This window comes from Hesperophylax consimilis, chromosome 8 (genome assembly GCF_061612785.1).
Source record: "Hesperophylax consimilis isolate HC1 chromosome 8, BYU_Hcon_1.0, whole genome shotgun sequence".
NCBI classification, from domain to species: Eukaryota; Metazoa; Arthropoda; class Insecta; order Trichoptera; family Limnephilidae; genus Hesperophylax; species Hesperophylax consimilis.
Genome location: NC_142843.1, coordinates 4157862 through 4176961, shown reverse-complemented (window position 1 = coordinate 4176961; position 19100 = coordinate 4157862). Strand labels below are relative to the sequence as shown.

The window sequence follows — 19100 nt, the reverse complement described above, 5'->3', positions numbered from 1 at the left end:
TTACGGAGGTATTAGGTCGTGGAAGCTTGGCGCTCCAAAGGTTAAAGTACAATCAAATTTAATTGTATGTGAAAAAGTACTTTGGAAAACCTGGACTTAGTGATGGGTTTTCTGTTGGCCACTTTGTTAATTAACACTTTGTTTGTTGGTAGTTTTTTTAATTCAGGCTGAAAGAGGATTTGCATTTTCACAGAGTATGCTCGTCTCCATAATTTAAGTCACGCCTGTGTTATTTTATTTATCAGTTGGTTGCACCCAAACTATCATTACTAAAATCATTGTTCACAAAGTAGGATAATATAAGAAAACAAATCGAATGTATTGGTATCGTTAGAATCAGATTTTGATTACTTTACTTAATGTTTGCAATTAATCATGTTTTTAATCTGTACTTTAGTTCTTATCTGACAGCTAGTAGCTATGACTGTGGATTTCTGAATTGCTTTTAATTTATTTACTTAATATCAAACTTGAAATTCAACCTGTCTTAGATAATAAAAATGATTTGTATTTTCCCATGGCTGCATAACCTACATTGATCCACCAATCAATCAGCGTATGCAATTCATTTTGCTACAATCTTACTAACGGCAGTTAGTAAATAAAATAATAATTTTACTAGGTTATACAAAAACCAGTAAAATTATATTTGGGTTAAAATGAACCAGCATGTGAATTCCAAGTTTGAATAATTTTGCAATATTATTATTAAATTCATCGGGTTAGGATCCACAAGAGCCTATTTTGCATGTTAGATGAACTGATATTTTGAGTAATATCAGTTCATTGAATTCCAAGTTTGAATAATTCAATGAACTGATATTACTTGGAATTCCATGAACTGATATTTTGAGTAATATCAGTTAATTGAATTCCAAGTTTGAATAATTCAATGAACTGATATTACTTGGAATTCCATGAACTGATATTTTGAGTAATATCAGTTCATTGAATTCCAAGTTTGAATAACTTTGCAATATTATTATTAAATTCATCGGGTTAGGATCACAATAGCCTATTTTGCATGTTCGATGAACTGATATTTTGAGTAATTATGTAACACTGTGTGGTAAAAGTCTCATTACAAAAATTAATAAATTAGCTTTGTTATTTTAACATTTTGAAAATTCTATTTACAGCACCATCCCACAAGTAGAAGGACATAATTTTTTGAACCCATGACAATGTGGTAGATGCCAATCTGTCTCCGCGTAAGTCATACTCTTCCACTTTCCAGAAGACACAAAAAATCAGCAATGCTTTCACACTTTCGGAGCACATTGGTGATTTGCAGTTATGTTTATTGTAGGACCATTCCCTTATATTCTGTTTCTGCTGATGTGGATTTATTACACTGTCAAATTGGGTGATTTGACTTACGCGGTGATGCGATATTTACGATATACAAGACTAGATGCTTTAAGTCTGGACGGGTATTCGACTAAATGAAAACAAAATAATAGCTCGCCTTTAATGTACCAAAACATTGTATATGAATGTCTAGATACTGACAGTACCCCTGTCAATAGATGCGTAGGCATTGTGTTCAAATTCATGCATTTTTATTTAGTTTAGTATTACTTTTTTTTTAATAATAATATTTTACTAGCTGATAAAAACCAGCTGCCGCAGTTTGAAAACTTTGACGGTTCTTTTTGAAAATAACAGAGGGCGCCACTTCCGTTGACAACAATCCTAAACTGTACAGTCGTTAACATAATAACACTATTAGATAAATATTTGTCACCAATGTATAATTCTTGGCTTGTGCGTTATTTGAATGAATACACACCTTTATTGACTTTCAATATCTAGATTTTATATAGGAAGTGTTTGGTGGCAATTGGACACCTATTGTTGAATAATGAAAGAAGACTTGTCAAATGACTGCTTTATTTTAGTGTTCTGAATCTTTATTTTCCAATACCAGTCAAGACTTACAGCATCTAATTTTTAAAATTCATGGCATTATTATGTATATACTAATCATATCTATTTTCAGTTCTGATGACAACTAATTTCTCTGCAGTTTAAAGCAACTTTACAAGATTGGAGATGATGGTTTTTTGGATAAGAATATTAATTATTTAAGATTATTATTTTACTGGTTATAAGTACACTTTATGTCTGTTAAAATAAGTGATTAAAAAGTGTGGATAAATATAGTATGTAATATTGCAAAAGGTGTTGGGGAAAAAATGTTTTCATATTTTATTACAATTATTAATGTTAATATTAATTGTGTGATTATCGTAATATTTATTTCAAATTCCAATTGCCGTAATTTAGAATTTGCCATCCTTGAATGTTAATCTGCATTTAACGATTATAATGTGTTTTGAGTAATAAGTTCAATACTGGCTCTTGGACCTAGTTGTGCGAGAAAGTAATCGAATGCATTGTAGAGTCATCGGTTGTAAAAAAACCAAATACTTACGATTGGTAACTTTCAAAGTCGAATCATTGTAAAGATGAGAATGTTGTAAATGAATTAGGTTGATATAGTTGTATTGATTGTTTCTGCCATGACTGTGTCCAATGCAGCGGTGTCTAGGTAACTAGGTGTGACTCGGTGGGTGGGTCGTGTGTGTGATGAGTGCGTCCGTGCGTGTGTTGCAGGGCCAGCACCCCAACATCGTGACGGTGCGCGAGATTGTTGTGGGCTCCAACATGGACAAGATCTTCATCGTCATGGACTACGTGGAGCACGATTTGAAGGGACTCATGGAGACGATGCGTGCGAGGAAGCAGGTCTTCCTGCCAGGTCAGTTCCAACAACATTTATATACTTTTGGTTCTAAGAAATTAGTTACAATGTCATTTGTTCCAGTAGATAGATACAAATGTGTTGTTCCTTAATGATTGCAGGTGAGGTGAAGTGTCTGATGCAGCAGCTTTTGCGAGCGGTGGACCACCTGCACGACAACTGGATCCTGCACCGGGACCTGAAGACCAGTAACCTTCTCCTCTCCCACAAGGGTATTCTGAAGGTTAGTTTCTTTATACCAATTGTCTCTGGCTTTCACCCTTCAAGGGTGTTCTAGGCCATAATTTCAAATTATGGAGAGAGGGAAGGTTAATTTATGTATCTATTTTATTTAAATGGGCAAATTTCAATATTATATGGAAGATTATTACAGTAGAACCTCGTTAATTCGAAATCCACTGGACATCAAATATCAAATTAACAAATTCCCATGTAATTCGAAATTATATGAAAAAAAAAAGACGCCGAAAATCAGGTTCCACGGCTGCCCCATTAAATTCGGGCAGTATCTTTGGAGTAAATTCGTAACACAAAAAACTTTCGATGGATATTTTTTATCACATCTCCCTCTAGTACAGTGGTTCTTAACCTCTCAGAAAAGGACTTTTATTTACTTTGTGTTCCTTTGCGAACTGTCAAAACGCGAAAATTTTTGTGTTATTCACGAGTTTTGTTAAAAGCTTCATAACTCACGTTTTGGGAAACGTAGCCTCATTCTAAAAACTGTTTTGGAAAGATTATGAAATTCACTATCGTATTGTTTTGTTGTACGTAAATATTTGCGTTTCTAAATATACATTTTCTGAAAACGTCAAAAATATCTAAAAATCGCTGACCATTATTTCAAAGCTGTGAAAAATGTACTGTTTTCTGAGTATCATAAAGAAATAACACTGTATATATTGAAGAAATATAATTAAAAACTATTAGTCACCTCAAAATATTAACCGTCCAAACTAAAATATTTTTAATAAATTATTTAAAAACGCAATAAATTATGAACGAACAAGATGACAAGTCCAATCGACATAGATAATGCACCTCTAGATTCCATAGATATTCTTGAATGCAGACGCGTAGCGTTATTCATTATCGATACTCTGTTTTTTAAATCATGGCAATCCGTATACTAGTGATGGAAATAAATCGATTTTTGTAAAATCTCGCGCGTTTACGTGAAAAGACGTACTAATGTCTTGACCGCTATTATCATATTTACGTCTTTTGACGTTCTAATGTTCCGAGTGGTTAACCTGGGTTTGATCGAACCCCAGGGGTTTGGTGAGTCATAATATCATAACTCTTTTTATTATGATTGTTTTTGTGTGAAAATCCTGTTTTAATGTTTTTTTTTTTCATTTTGTGCACCTATGTATAAATATGTACCTATGTTTTGAATTTGAAAAAATCATATTTTATTTCTCCAATTAAGAAGTGTTCGGTGAATGTGCATATGAAATTGGTGGGGGTCAGTATATCCAACAAGGTTAAGAACCACTGCTCTAATACCTTAATAATCTTAGTTTGTAGATATCTCTATCTAACCGCGGTCATGTCGGAAAACCCCTTTAAAATAAATTTTGTATGATACTAAGCATACGTATACGCATATACATGAAAGTGTTTAACTCCTTTGTCTGTATAATAAAAAGAAAGAAAGGACATAGTTTGAGGACAGAATTTAAAGTGAGCCACAGTAGGTATATACAGGGTGTCCGGAAACTCGTAGTACAAGCGGGAAACTGGTGAATCTACATCACATTTGGAGTCGATTTTGTAGTATATTTTTTTTTTATTTGATCTTTCGTTATCGAGTAAATCGAGTTTGAAGTTGATTTTTTTTTTTTTTTTTTTAATCAAATTCTTATAAATTATTACTGAAGATCAAAGTACCCAACTAATTAAAACTATTTGAAAGTAAAACAAATGAAGAAACTCGGATTTGAAGCATTATTTTGAAATCACCCTTCATTTAACCCGGTGTAATCATAAAATATTTCTGCTCTGCAGGGTTAAAACATCTGTTATTCAACCCTAAACACCAGAAAAAAACTTTAACCCTAAAATAGCTGAAAAATATTTTTTTTTGGTTTTTTTTTTTTTTTTTTGAAAATGTTCAAATCAAAAAACTTTATGTTTTTTTGGGTTTCCCATGTGGTGTAGATTCTCCAGTTTCCCGCTTGTACTACGAGTTTCCGGACACCGTGTATATATATAGCTTCTAATTTGATACATTAGATACAACACTATAGATACATAAATATTTAACATTATTACATTTTAGATCATCATTGGCTATGTATACCTTATCAGAAAAGAAGAGTTCTTGTGCCTGATAAGGAAGCCACGATTCTTACTTATTAGTTAAATCATTTGGCAACCATGTGCCCATTAGTTTAAAGGCATATAATAGGCAAGGCATATTTCCGAAACTACCAAAATATGTTTATTATTAAATCGCTAGGTGGCAGTAAGGGTGCCTTCACCAATGTACAATATTCAACATTATACGTGAGTTATGAAGAGACATATAGATATTCAAGTAAAAAAACAAACCAATAACAAAATGTGGCTTGTTTATGGAACTTACTATTTTGGTAGAGTATTTAGTATGATCTTTTTTACAAATGTTTCATCATTTGCTTGTTATTGTAAATCATATTAGGTTTGAAAAGCTGACAATAGGTTTTTAAGTTCGCGATATTATGTGAAAGGAGGAAAGCAACCGTAAGCGGCGTTTTGCACCGTTAGCGGTTGCTTGGTTCCTTTCGTGGTCGCGTTTCGTTAGGGACTGAAGTGTAGGTAGTTAGGTAGGTAGGAGTGAGCGCTATTCCATTATAAACGGTGTTTGGTATCTCATGGTTCAAGTAATCCATTAAATTATTATCAATAAATTTTACATGTTATTTAATGTTATCATGTTATACGTGATAACATATAACATATTTGACGGCCGGCATAGTCCAGTGGTAACGCATTGGACTGCCATTCCGAAGGTCGCGGGTTCGAACCCGGCATGCGCAAATAAATTTTATTTGATTAATTTGTGTTATTTCACAATTAATTAAAATAATATATAGTATATTTGCGGCACGTTCCAGAGTGGAAGATACTACCAGTATCGCCCTGGTGTAAGACCACCATTCAGAATTGAAACGTTGCTCCAAATGGCTTTAGCCGTGTTTAGTGACTAGATCTGAATAGCCAGGTACTTCCCCACCTTCCTCTTTCCCTTCCCCACTTGCCTTCAGCCTCACAACATCCCCCAATCGGGGATGCCATAGTCTCACTGGCTCCAGACGGGAGCAGTTGGGACTCTTGTGAGGTATTTACTATAAAAAAAAAAATACATTTTATTGTTACTGTATTTGTAATGTCAAAGTGTTGCTTTGCTTGATTCTAACGCATTGAAGAAAAAGATTGAGGATTGAAAGTGAGCCTTCTATCTCCTCTTCATCTTTAGAAACAGAAGAAACAGCAAATTTTGCCAAAATTCCTCCGATAAAAGTGTTTCCTAAAGCAACAAATGATCAATTTCAATTTCAAAAAGAAATAAAATTGATATTTTATCATATTCATATCAATAAACATTTTTTCTTTATAATGCAAAAATAATTAATAAAATTGATTGATATTTGTCTAAATTAGTGTGTTTTATTTGACACCATTATTTTTTCCTCTAAATTAATCAATATGTGTATAGCAATTTACATTTATTTTTGCAAAAATTGATTACCACTAAAACGGTTAAACTTGAGAGAAATAGCCGTCTAATATAGTGTAGTATGTATTGTTAGGACTTGTTGTTTCACAGAATTTGAACAATTGATCAAATTTCAATGTTTTAATTCAAGTTCTGTGAAAGTTCTGTTATTATTTCATCATAGGTTTGGCGGTTTCACAGTACTTGGAGGATAACAGAATTCGAATAGGACTTTCACAGAACTTTAATATTAACTTATATTTGATGACTAGTTCAAATTCTGTGAAATAACCCGTCCTTAGTATCGATGGTTTGTATTATCACAGTGATAATCATGAATAATTGATATTTGCAGGTGGGTGACTTTGGACTGGCCCGTGAATACGGCTCCCCGCTGAAGAGCTACACGCCGGTGGTGGTGACACTGTGGTACCGCGCCCCCGAGCTGCTGCTGGGCACGCGCACTTACTCCACACCCATCGACATGTGGTCCGTGGGCTGCATCTTCTCCGAGTTCATCACCATGCAGGCCCTCTTCCCCGGCAAGAGCGAGGTGGACCAGCTCAATAGGATATTCAAGGTTAACTAACCATAGACTTTTTGAAGCTGAAGTAGTTTCTGGACTCCTGCCTTACTTTGGCAATGAGTTTGTCTTTGAACATATCTCTCAGGCAGTGTTTATTTTCTTCATCTTTTAGTCATGGTTTAGCGACAGTCTATACAAATTTTGAAATGTGTTAAAAAAAAAGAAGTTCATTCTCAGTCAACATTACGAACATGTTACGTAAGTAAGAGATAAGAAAACTAAATGCAGTAGACTTGTATTTCATGTATTGTAATTTCAATATAAGTTTCGTAAGTCTGATTGTTGATTCAGCTTTTTTTTACTTGTGCGGTCTGATTATGATATGATGACCCTAGCAGCAGTGACGTAGCCGCTACAGACTTTACCTCTTTAACGCTAGGGGCCCGTTGTATTACGTAAGCAGATTTATTACAATTATTTACCCCCTCTTCCCCCTTGTCACCAAAAGTAAGCAAAGCTCTTACCCCCCCCCCCTCCCATGCTTACGTAAAAATTGGTACCTATATGCATTTTTCTGTTAATGTATTCTGTTTTTTTATTGATTCATAAGCGAAAGAGGATCAACGGTAACACAAATATTAACTTGCTTTGATTTGCTTACAACACGTCAAATCGTCAATCGTACTGAAACGAAACAATAGATTGATGGAAGAAATTTTGACAAGTGAGTAGCGCCCGGTAATTCCCCCATTCGCTTCCAAGCAAGTACCTAAACGTATTGATTATTTGTGGGAATCCCCGAATATGTATTCGGTTTTCAAACATAGACAATGTGTGGGTTGCCAATGTGTAAAAAAAAAATAACTACTGCTGAGCAGTGCTGACGTAATCACTATCTCGACCCCCCCACCCCCCCATGTCATCAAAAATAAGCAAAGCAAAGACCCCCCTGCCCCCCTATAGTGCTTACATAATACTTGAACGGCCCCTAGGGTATCCATATGGATACGTTTAAAAATCATTACCCTGAATGTAACTAGCTATTCTGGGGAAACTACCTATGGTTTATAGTATACAATTTATCTGGTAAGATGGTACTATTTACAAAAACATCATTTTCAAATAAGTAAGTTTTGACGAAAATAGAATCAGATGGTGCGTGGTGAAAATTTAGTGACCGCACACAGAGTTAAGCAGAGAGTCGTTGTGAATCAGATATTGTTAATCGTGCAATTTCTTTGCCAATTATTATCCTTTTATCACACATGTCTTCTTGCTTGAAATTGAATGTCTAATTTTTAAAATCAGATTACCACAGAAAATGAAGAATGTACCTACCTTATTTCTGAACTGTGTTTTATTGCTGTGGCAAATAAGAGAGTTTGATTTACGAACGGTCACTATTAGAAATAATTATTCAACAGATCAAGATGCGACGTACAATGGTTTACGAAGGATCTTTCATGACCAGTTTTACTATATATGCAATAACAATGAGTAATTCTATTAACCGTAGTTTGTAACATGCGTGTGTATTTGATTCTAGGACCTAGGCACCCCCAACGAGACGGTGTGGCCGGGCTGGAGCCAGCTGTCGGGGGCGCGGGCCCAGTGGGCGGAGCAGGCGGGCGGCGGTCTGCGCGCCCGAGTGGGACCGGGACTGTCCGAAGCCGGCCTGCAGCTACTTCAGGGGCTGCTCACCTACGAGCCCTCCAAGCGCCTCACCTCCACCAAGTCCTTGCAACACACCTTTTTCAAGGTTAATCTCATTCATACATATCTTATTGTAACTCCTAAATTAAATGGTAGTTCTGTGAACAGTAAACCTCACATCCAAAAAAGTATGTTTCTCATTTAATAAATCAAATACAAAAATTCCTCTAACATCGTAAGATTTGTAAGTACTTAACCCCTCCGACTTTTCGCGAACTTGAAGCTAAAATGTCTTTATCGAAATGTCAATTTCACGAAAACGTTGTGTTATTACCGCCTCACAATCAAAGCTCTATAAATGAAACATTACTGAACGGAGCCGAATAGTAAAAACTGTTTTAGAAAGGTTACAAAATAGGCTTTCAAATTGTTGTATCATAAATAAATATTAACATTTGTAAATATTTAAATTTAGAATGGAAACATGAAAAAATTGTAAAAATGACTCACCTGTAATGTTTTATGTAAAAACGATACTAAAATCACGGATAATGTAAAAAAAAAACACTTATTTCATCGTACAAATGTACAATAAACAATTCTGTCACTTCACTTTTTGACCATTTCATACAAAATATATTTTTAAAAAAATAATTAAACTTGCGAGGCGGGTCGGCACGTCAAACGGCTTTCTTGGCGTCGTTTTACGATTTGGCGGGTAAAATTTGCTTCCACTGAGTAGGTCTTTTTACGGGTTTCTATGGATAACTTTGAATAGAGATGTGAAGCTTCATTCAATACGAATATTCTACTTTTTGTTTTAGGGATGTCACTAGAAGAATAACGGAGTTATGACGATTTTTGTGGAAACACACGCGTTGACGTGTAAACACGCTTATTGTACTTGACTGCTATCGTTATTTTATCGTGTATATCTGCTTACGTTGCTGACCGGTTAAATACCTACCTACTTTATTATAAACAATGTATTTTATTAATTTCAAATGAGGAATTTCAAACTAAGAAACATCTACTATCTTTAGTGACAATTCTTTTTTCAAATTTTCTTCATGCAAGTAGATAATATTGTAAAAATGCAAATAAGTAAGTCCTAATAACACGATGATTTCATTTAAAAAAAGAATCTTTACTGAACCATATTTAAAGTTATAATCTGGTCAAAGTAAGGCTTGCTGAAATAATAAAGTGGATGCAGCAGTTTTTCGAAAATGGAAACGGAACGCACAAACCAATCACATTGATCTCTATAGATACATTTAACAAGTTTAAAAAAAATATATTTTAAACACCACTGTTTTATCCTTACACTATAATACCCACGCTCAGGCTTCGCCTTTGTGGGATTTTTTTGTTACTCTTCATTCTATATTACTATGTATGTACCTGAATTGTATATGTATCAAAAATTTTGTTAATAAAAAAAAATAAAAAAAACAAATTTACAGACAGACGAAATGAAAAACGGTCGAGTTAAAGCGGGACTACGCTGCGCTCAGTCAAAAATCATTGTTTCTCATTTTATTATCATAATTTTACTTCTTACTAGTTGAAAACCCTGTTAGGACGTGCAAAAATAATCACATATTGAAAATTGTTTGAGATTTAAAACTTTCACCTGCTGCAAAAGACAACTATGTTTGGACTATTCTTTCTTCTTTATTTGTACTGTAATCATGCTGTTCCCTGGGAACTTGTAAGAGTGGACACTCTTCCACATTACGCTCTGTAATTTGAACCACATTAGTACAGACCTCCAGTCTTCATTTGTGCATGTTGCATGCACAGCAGTCACTGCGCTTGCTGCAATTTAATATGTCCACTCCTGAAAGAGCATCATAATTGGATGCATATTTTTTACTAAAGTCTGCCACTAAAATTCAGGATCTTGCCCTTGAGATCCTTCTAATATTAATATTTAATTGATTGTTTCCAGGAGATGCCGCAAGCCATCGACCCCGCCATGTTCCCCACGTGGCCTGCCAAGTCAGAGGGGGGACGGAAGCAGCACAGCCCACGTCCCCCTGCCGGTGGGGACCTATACAACAAACTCATGGGTGGGGATGAGGTGTCAGGCTTCCACATGGGAGCCCCCAGCGCCCCGCAGCCCTTCCTGCCGCCCCCCACCTCCTTCTCACTGAAGTTCTAGTATGCGCTGCAAAATAAGACTATTTTTAATACAAATGTTGATACGTAAAGCGTCGCTTTTAATACAAGAACTCTTCAAAATGATGTAGATTTAAATTTCAAGTTCAGTACAACTCAGTTTAACGACATTAAACACGACAGAACATTATTATTGTGATGTGATACCTAAAGTACGCACCTTCTAAGACATTTTACATTGACTTTAAGCACAGTGAAACTTTGTTATAAGGTTTTTTGAAGGGACCGGGAAAAAAAACTTTATGTTGGATAAATTAGGCCATTTTTTTTTTATATCAGTCTTCGAGGGAAAAAAAAACTTCTTGTGGGTAACCATAGTTCATCACAATTGATTGTAACATGGATCAGTTTTTAAATTTTACTTTATATTGTTTGGAGTTAATTCGTTGAAGAACCGACCTCTTGTTTTTAAGACACAATACATTTTGCACGGAGTGAAACATAGTCGGGTTCATCAAAACTGAAGTTGTACTGCGGATTATGTTCTGAAGTTAACTTTGTAACTAGGGCGTCCGGAGTTAGTTTGCTGAAGAACTGATCTCTCTTGAATGACTGACTTATTATCTCATTGGGAGATATCAGGTAATACCTCCTTCACCAGTGACAAAAGACTTGGGCGTATAAATTAATACAATGTACAATGGAGGCCGTTAAATTAAATTCAACGGTACACCGGTAAAAACAACAAATTTAGATGTTATTCTGTGTTAGCCTATAAAAAAAAAATAAAAATCTCATCGGGATATTTTTGAATTTATCCATATTTGTTGTTGTTGCTAAAGTGGCTTAATCATAGTTTTTGTAACCTTATTTAATTAATTAGTTTTGTAAACAAGTTTTCTTTTAACAATATTAATTTTTATTCTATAATTTAAGATTCTCACGGCCAATCAAGATGTGTTCTCCTCTCAGTATTTAAATAAAGCATCTCTTAATATTTCTAGACGATCAAATTTTCAAATCAAAAACATGTTTTTGCATTGATTCGCATTGGCATCACCTTAAAAATCACAAAATCAACCAACACAATGTTCATCCTGTTCATCTTTATTTTTTTTTGATTTGTCGGAGAAGAAAACTTCGATTCAAAAGTGATATTTGTAAAGTGAATAGGGTTAGCTAATATATATTATTGATATTTGAAGCAAGTTTATAGTCGTCCTGTGTTGTTACTTCAAAAGTAAGTGTGCTTCAAATTTGTCGAAATGTCATAATATGATTATGTATCCTGTATAATAAGTAAGGAAATTATAATATTATTAATATGTTTACGAAGTAGGAAAATGTATAGTTATAAAACAGGTTTAATTTTAGCCATCCATAAAATAAAATACTTATAATTCACAATACATTGCCACAATACATGTAGCTAGCCAAATGTAAAGATATTTTTCATCAGGTGCTGCAATTTGAATGCATCTTTGTTATCGTTTAATCAAACTTATTTTTTTACACAGGGTGGCCACAAAGTCAAATAACAAACCAGAAATGGAGAATTAAGTTCAATCCTCTCTTATCATATTGCAAAAGCAACATTTTCGGCTTATGGGAGATTTCAAATAATATTAGCAAATTATTTCTAACCCTGGAATCCATTTTGAAAACTGTATTTTGTGACCATCCTGTTATGGAAAATTTCTCCCAAGAGAATATTATGAATCCTGAATCTAGGTTTATTAATCGGTTAGGGAACAATACATGATGTATTCTTCACATGAATTCATTTAGGTCTATTTCGTTTTCATTGTAATCTACGCTTGGAAATATATTTTTTGATTGAAAAGTGAATCATGAACTGTTTTTTTGTAAATATGTAATATATAATTTTTTCGACAAAATGTCTTTTTATTATGAAATAACAACTGTGAAAAAAATGACAGGAGTGACCGACCTTCACTGAACAGATGATAATCCCTAGAAATGTGATCTATACCCATTTGAAAGTAAGAACTTTCAGCTCTCAAAGCTGTGATTTTCTATGAAAGTAATGCTATTGTTTAGCGGCCGTTGATATTCATGATGCGTAGGGCGTAACCAGACAGCTTTAACTGTGACCAGAGATGTCAAGTTGCAGTGGTGTACTGCGGTGGAAAATGGACTAATGCATTCATTTATTTTAAATGTTTATGTTACATGAGAAAAAAAAAAGTTCCACAATTCTGTCACCGCTATGAAGGCCATCATGCTAATGGTTGCACGGCTATTTGATGTTCCACTCCCAGTTAGCGCTCTCTAGGAAACCAATTCTCTGGTTTATGGAGACAATGGTCAGTAGCTGAGTTGGCGGGTTTGGATCCCACCCAGGCCTCGCACGTTCAATTCCTCGGCTGGCTAAGTCCTTCATCACAACACAAGTAATATTTTCCACTTACTGTGGCGGTAGTAGAAAATTTTCAAATATTTTCAGGTTATTCGTAACCCGGGAATGTTTGTCTTTTAAAAAAAATGGTTTAGTGACGTAATCCACTGCCGTATTACGGCCGCTAGATAACAGCACTGCTTTCTCAGTAAATTATGATTTTCTCACGAAACCGGCGTTATACAAATAATCCAATCATTATACTGTCGAATCTGCATTTTGCGGGGTTTACAGGGAAGCAAAAACAATGTTTGATTTGATATTTTTTTTAACCAACTGATATTGTAGAAATTGATTGTTTTCATTTATACAGTCAAATTTAATGAAAAATTCAACATTTTTTTTGCATCATCCAAAAATAGGGAGTAAATTAAATATTTTAAGACAGTAAAACATATATCATTTTTTTGCAGATTCAACAATATACTTAGGGACCGTCGATATGAATTTCGATATTTTAAAAAGTTTGATTGTTTTACACAAAGTAAGGAACATTTGACCTTACTTCAGGCACGCCAAGATCCCCACAATACACCTCTATCGGTTTATCTCTTCAGTGCACACATCATTTTACATGATATGAAAAACTAAACTTTTAAAGTCATTCATAATGCATAATAAGCATCAATAGATTTTTTAAAATTTTTCCATTATTTATTAGAGAAACCAGCAGAATTATTTCAACATAATTGACATTACGTCGCTCTAGTTCGTTTTTAGCCTACAGACCAAAACGTAAATCGGGAGAAATAGCGCTTCAAGGTTTTTTTTACGAAAAACGCATATACAATGAAATTAGCTCAATTCTAAGCTTACTAAAATGATTCAAAGTGATAGAAATTATTATTTTTAAGTAAAATTCGTTCCAAATGTTTAAAATTACGCAGAAAACACGTTTTTAATTTGGATGTAGGACAAAGAGTTGGATAAACACGCTCGGAATATTGTTTAATTTTGGTGGACTTAAGACAAACTGCGTCTTGAAAACACATTAAATTTTTTTTTTTCACTTGTATCGTATAAATAAATGCTTTCTGAGAACAACTGCATACTTAACTCAATTTCCCCAAAAATGGTCTGTTGGACAAAAACGAACTAGAGCCACGATTACCCTACAGAAGTATTGGGTGAAATGCAGATCACGCCAAACTCTGGGAATTGAATAAAAATGCACTTTCTAGATGAGAAAAGTGTGTAGAAACTCATTAAAAAAAGAATTAAGGCGCGGAAGAATAAATTGAGGGAGATACAGCCGATCAAAGTTTAATAAAATTGCACTTCGCGATCTGAGAGTAATATTCGGTTTATGGGAGTATAACCGAAATTGAACTTGATTTAGACTAATTTAGGGCTGGGGAATCCGAATCTGAAAGAATTAGGTGGGGGTCGGCACTATTAACTGAGTTATAGGGTTTTGAAACTTCGTATGCGATACATAGGAACCATGTTTTATTTATCAATTATGACTTAAGAAAATCAAATTAGCAACTATTTACTTTTGAAATTTCAGTAGTGCCAATCAAAAAAAGAAAAGTGTTGCCATATAATAATAATATTTTTTTACAAAATAGGTTAGGTGTTTAGTTTGGGTTAGAGTAGGCAGAAGAACATGGGAAAAAGGTATTAGAATTAAATCACAAACCAGTCTATACAAACCTAGCGTAGCCCACAAACTACTTGAAAACTGGGATATAACTCTAAAGGGGACGCGAGCAGGCGTTATTAAAGGGGCAATTTTGTGTAACAGGAAATAACATGGAAAAAAGGTATTAGTATTAAATCACAAACCGTCTATACAAACCTAGCGTAGCCCACAAACTACTTGAAAACTGGGATAAAACTCTAAAGGGGACGCGAGTCGGCGTTATTAAAGGGTCATTTTTTTGTTATAGAAAATCACAGTTAGGTTAGGTTATATATATACATAAATTAAGTATTTACAAGATTTTAAATAATAAACTACCAATCTGGCAAATGATATTTAATTTTCAGAATTTTCCATGCATTGATATTATTATATGGCAACACTTTTTATTTTTTGGATGGCACTACTGAAATTTCAAAAGTATTAAAAGTTTTTAATTTGATTTTCGTGACAAAATATGGCGGCGGACTGTCCGAATATGGTGATAATATCAGATCGCGAAGTGCAATTTATTAAATTTTGATCGGCTGTATCTCCCTCAATTTATTCTTCCGCGCCTTAATTATTTTTTTAATGAATTTCTACACACTTTTTTCATCTAGAAAGTGCATTTTTATTCAATTCCCAGAGTTTGGCGTGATCTGCATTCCTCCCGAAGTATTTGACTCAACTGATTTTCTGTCTTCCCGGGGGGTTCCTCGACTTCTTATCATTAATTTTTTGAGAGTTACATACCAGACTCACACCTTGTTTACGGCTTCCCAGAAACTAATTAACTTAAACTAACTCTTTTTTAACATAAAACTTGGGTTATTCCTTTCTGCATTTTCACAGTTGATAACCATCACTTACTGAAGAAAGGTCCCCACCAGTTCCTCAAAGCACGGAGCGTCAGAGAGGTAGACGCTTAACCAAGCAAAATAAGGTTAAAGTACACAAATCATTTTTTATATTACTTTCCCACCACATCATGTTTATTGTATGTGCATTTATTGTAAGTTGCTGGTGATAAATTATATTATGTAGTTTGTAAGCAAACACATTACAGGCGAGATTTATTTATTTTATGTAATTCAAATACATAATACAAAGTGTTAAGGGACATACTCGACTTACTTAACCTTTTGAACTCGTTAATTTGCTCCGTTTTATCTATACCCGTACGCGGTACATATTTTCAAATACCTATGCACGCAATTAAATGTCAAATTATAGCATTCTGGCATGATTTATTGGACTATATAGACAGAACAGATTATTTGTTCTCCACAATATGAAAACAAATCCTCGTGTATCAACACTCTTAGATGTTTATAAAAACAAAAACATAAAATTCCATACAAAGACTTACCGTATCTTTTGAATGTGGTCCCGCCATTCACTCGGCGTGTGTGTACTTAGGCCACTGCGTTGATAGACACAAGTGGGACACCATGATCACTTATCATTTTTAGTTATGAAAAGTTGTGAATGACATACTAGTACTAACGCCATCCGTTGACAAAAATGTAAACAAAGGACTAAAAGGCGCGAAGAGGCGCACTTGATTATCGATCTTTTTTTATGAAATACAATTTTATTTTTGAGAAATTCTTGTAGATGTCAGCATCGTGATAGTTCTACGAATGTCCAAGTGAGCAAGAAATACATTTATGACGAAAGAGCTCTGGAATATCGGCCGTCAAAGTTTCCGTATCAACTGTTGATACAGCCGCGTGTGAGTATGAACTTTTTGCCGTAACAACAGTTGATACGGCCGCGTGCAAAGAGTTAACCAGTGAATCCTGACATTATTTGGAGCAAAAAATGTTAATGAAATTTTGATTTCCGGTGATATTTTTGATGTTTTTTTTAAATTTTCAAACATAGAAAATTAGTAGATATTGGACAGCTAGGGTCGATGTTATTACTTGGCTGAGTGAACAGTGACGACATAAAAAAGAAACATTTAAAAGTCACCAGAAACCAAAATTTCATCAGGGATCACTGGTTAAAGTATGTCAAGTACGTCCCTTAACATCATGTATGTGTAGATCTATGAGTAGTTTGTAATAATTGAATGTTTTTATATATGAAATCGAAATTTTGAATGAATACAATATTGGAGACTGTTTTTTTTTCACCAAAACAACATGAAGACTTAGGACGGGTTGTTTCCGAGAATTTGAACAATTCTTCAAAATTCAAAGTTAATTTTCAAGTTCTGTTATTATTTCAGTTTTGTCAAGCAACTAGCCTATAATTATGTAATAACAGAACTTGAATAGGACTTTCACAGAACCCGAAAATTGAAATTTGATGAATTGTTCAAATTCTCCAAAACAAAATTCCATAATGAATATTTTTTTGATGTTTCTTCATTATGTGATTTTTGACAACTACAACCTGCCACAGAGTAATAAATCGTCGGTTTAAGTCCAGTACCGCGGAAGAACAGCCTTTAAAAAATGTTCGCGAGGGACAAAAACTATCTAGGGATTTACGCACTCTTACTTGCTTGTGTGCTGGGGATGGTTTATTTGCAGTATTGACTTTAACCGAGTATGAGAAATCTACGTGGTATTGAACTTACATAGTCGAAATGTTTATAATAATATAATAACCAAATGGAAATACCCAATCATATTTCTGTCCTGGTATTTTGTTCTTGTCGACAGGTCTACATTTTGTCGTTTATTATGTACTTACCTAATATTATATACTAAATTATGATAGTCTGAATACTTACTGGACAAATCAGTTCCAATTTTGAAAATGACAATTAAAATAATTTTCTTTTAAAAATATTACATAATAGGTAGGTACTTTATAGGTTGTCTGAATTCTCCAAAACGAAAACATCCAATTTTGAGAATAATGACTCTTAAATTAAAAGCAAAAGTTTTAGATTTCATTCAACAAAAGTTACAGACAGAGTCACGACCAAAATAAAATATAACCTCAGTTGGTAAATGGAAAATTGAACCAATACTTTGTACGGTGAGACTGAACACTCGGTATTACAGAGTGTCCAGGGCTAAGTGCAAAAACTTCGGAAGGTGATTCTACATAATAGTACAAGTTAAAAAGAAACATAACTTTTTTCGAAATTTCAACATTTTAATGTAGTTTTCAGGTAAAATAGTTGAATTGTTTGTATGGGAAAAATAATATTTTTGTATTGAAAAATATTTTTGTATGAAAAGAGTTTTTATATTCTTAATTTTTTTTTTACTTGCGCACACCTGTTTTGAACCTGCGACTTCCAGCTTGCTAGTCGAGAGCCTTACCCCTCGACCACGGAGGTCCATATTCTTTACTTCTACCATCATGTAGAATAACCTCCCAAAGTTTGTGCACTTTACGCCGGGACTGTATATTTTCCTGTAAGGAATCATTTTCAAAAGCAATAAATAACATTTCATAAGATAAATTACGGAAATGTGACATCCATACATTTTTGATTCATATTTCCAAGTATCTATAACATATCCACCCACCTCCACTCTTTTTAAGGTCCAGTTTATTTATGGGGTCCAGTTAGCATTGACGTTGAGACTTCAGTACATACCCATTCACCTCCATTCATTCAAGGGTCCAGTTAATTTATGGGGTCCCGTTTGCATTGACATTGACACTACATGTACTGACATACCCACTCACCTCCATTCTTTTAACCCTTTGCAACCGGTAAAAAATTTTAAAATTGTGATGGGCCACATTGTTAAAGCTCTTAGTTATGATCTCATAGGGCTGGGCGACTTACTGGTTGAAACATGGGCGCTTGAAAGTACCCTAAATAAGCATCTCCCGCACGTTCAATCGACACCGGTTCCGTTCACAAAAACAAATTTATTTTCTGTCTTCAAACACAAACTCACTCTCGTATGAAGCCGGTTGTAAAGGGTTAAGAGTCCAATTTATTTATGGGGTCCAGTTAGCATTGACATTGACACTACGTGTACTGATATACCCACTCACCTCCATTCTTTTTAGAGTCCAATTTATTTATGGGGTCTAGTTAGCATTGTCATTGACACTTCAGTACATACCCACTCACTTCCACTCTTTAGGGTCCAGTTTATTTATGGGGTCCAGTTACCATTGACAATGACACTTCGGTACATACCGATTCACCTCCATTCTTTTAAGGGTCCAGTTAATTTATGGGGTTCAGTTAGCATTGACACTTACTGAAGTTCCAAGTTCCATACTATATGTACTGACAAACCCACTCACCTCCATTTTTCAGGGTCCAGTTAGCATTGATATTGACACTTCAGT

At 34.4% G+C, this 19100-nt stretch overlaps 1 protein-coding gene across 2 annotated transcripts in view; it reads left to right on the top strand.

The window, feature by feature from the left end:
* Positions 1 to 14311, top strand: part of Pitslre (cyclin dependent kinase 11B pitslre) — a 29470-nt gene extending 15159 nt beyond the window's left edge. For both annotated transcript variants that reach the window (XM_089634772.1, XM_089634771.1), the window contains exons 8-12: positions 2620 to 2764; positions 2869 to 2990; positions 6826 to 7050; positions 8543 to 8755; positions 10604 to 14311. In XM_089634772.1, the coding sequence (XP_089490898.1) occupies positions 2620 to 2764; positions 2869 to 2990; positions 6826 to 7050; positions 8543 to 8755; positions 10604 to 10816 (918 nt within the window). In that variant the 3' untranslated portion in view covers positions 10817 to 14311. The remainder of the gene's footprint in view (positions 1 to 2619; positions 2765 to 2868; positions 2991 to 6825; positions 7051 to 8542; positions 8756 to 10603) is intronic.
* The last annotated feature ends 4789 nt before the right edge of the window (positions 14312 to 19100 follow it).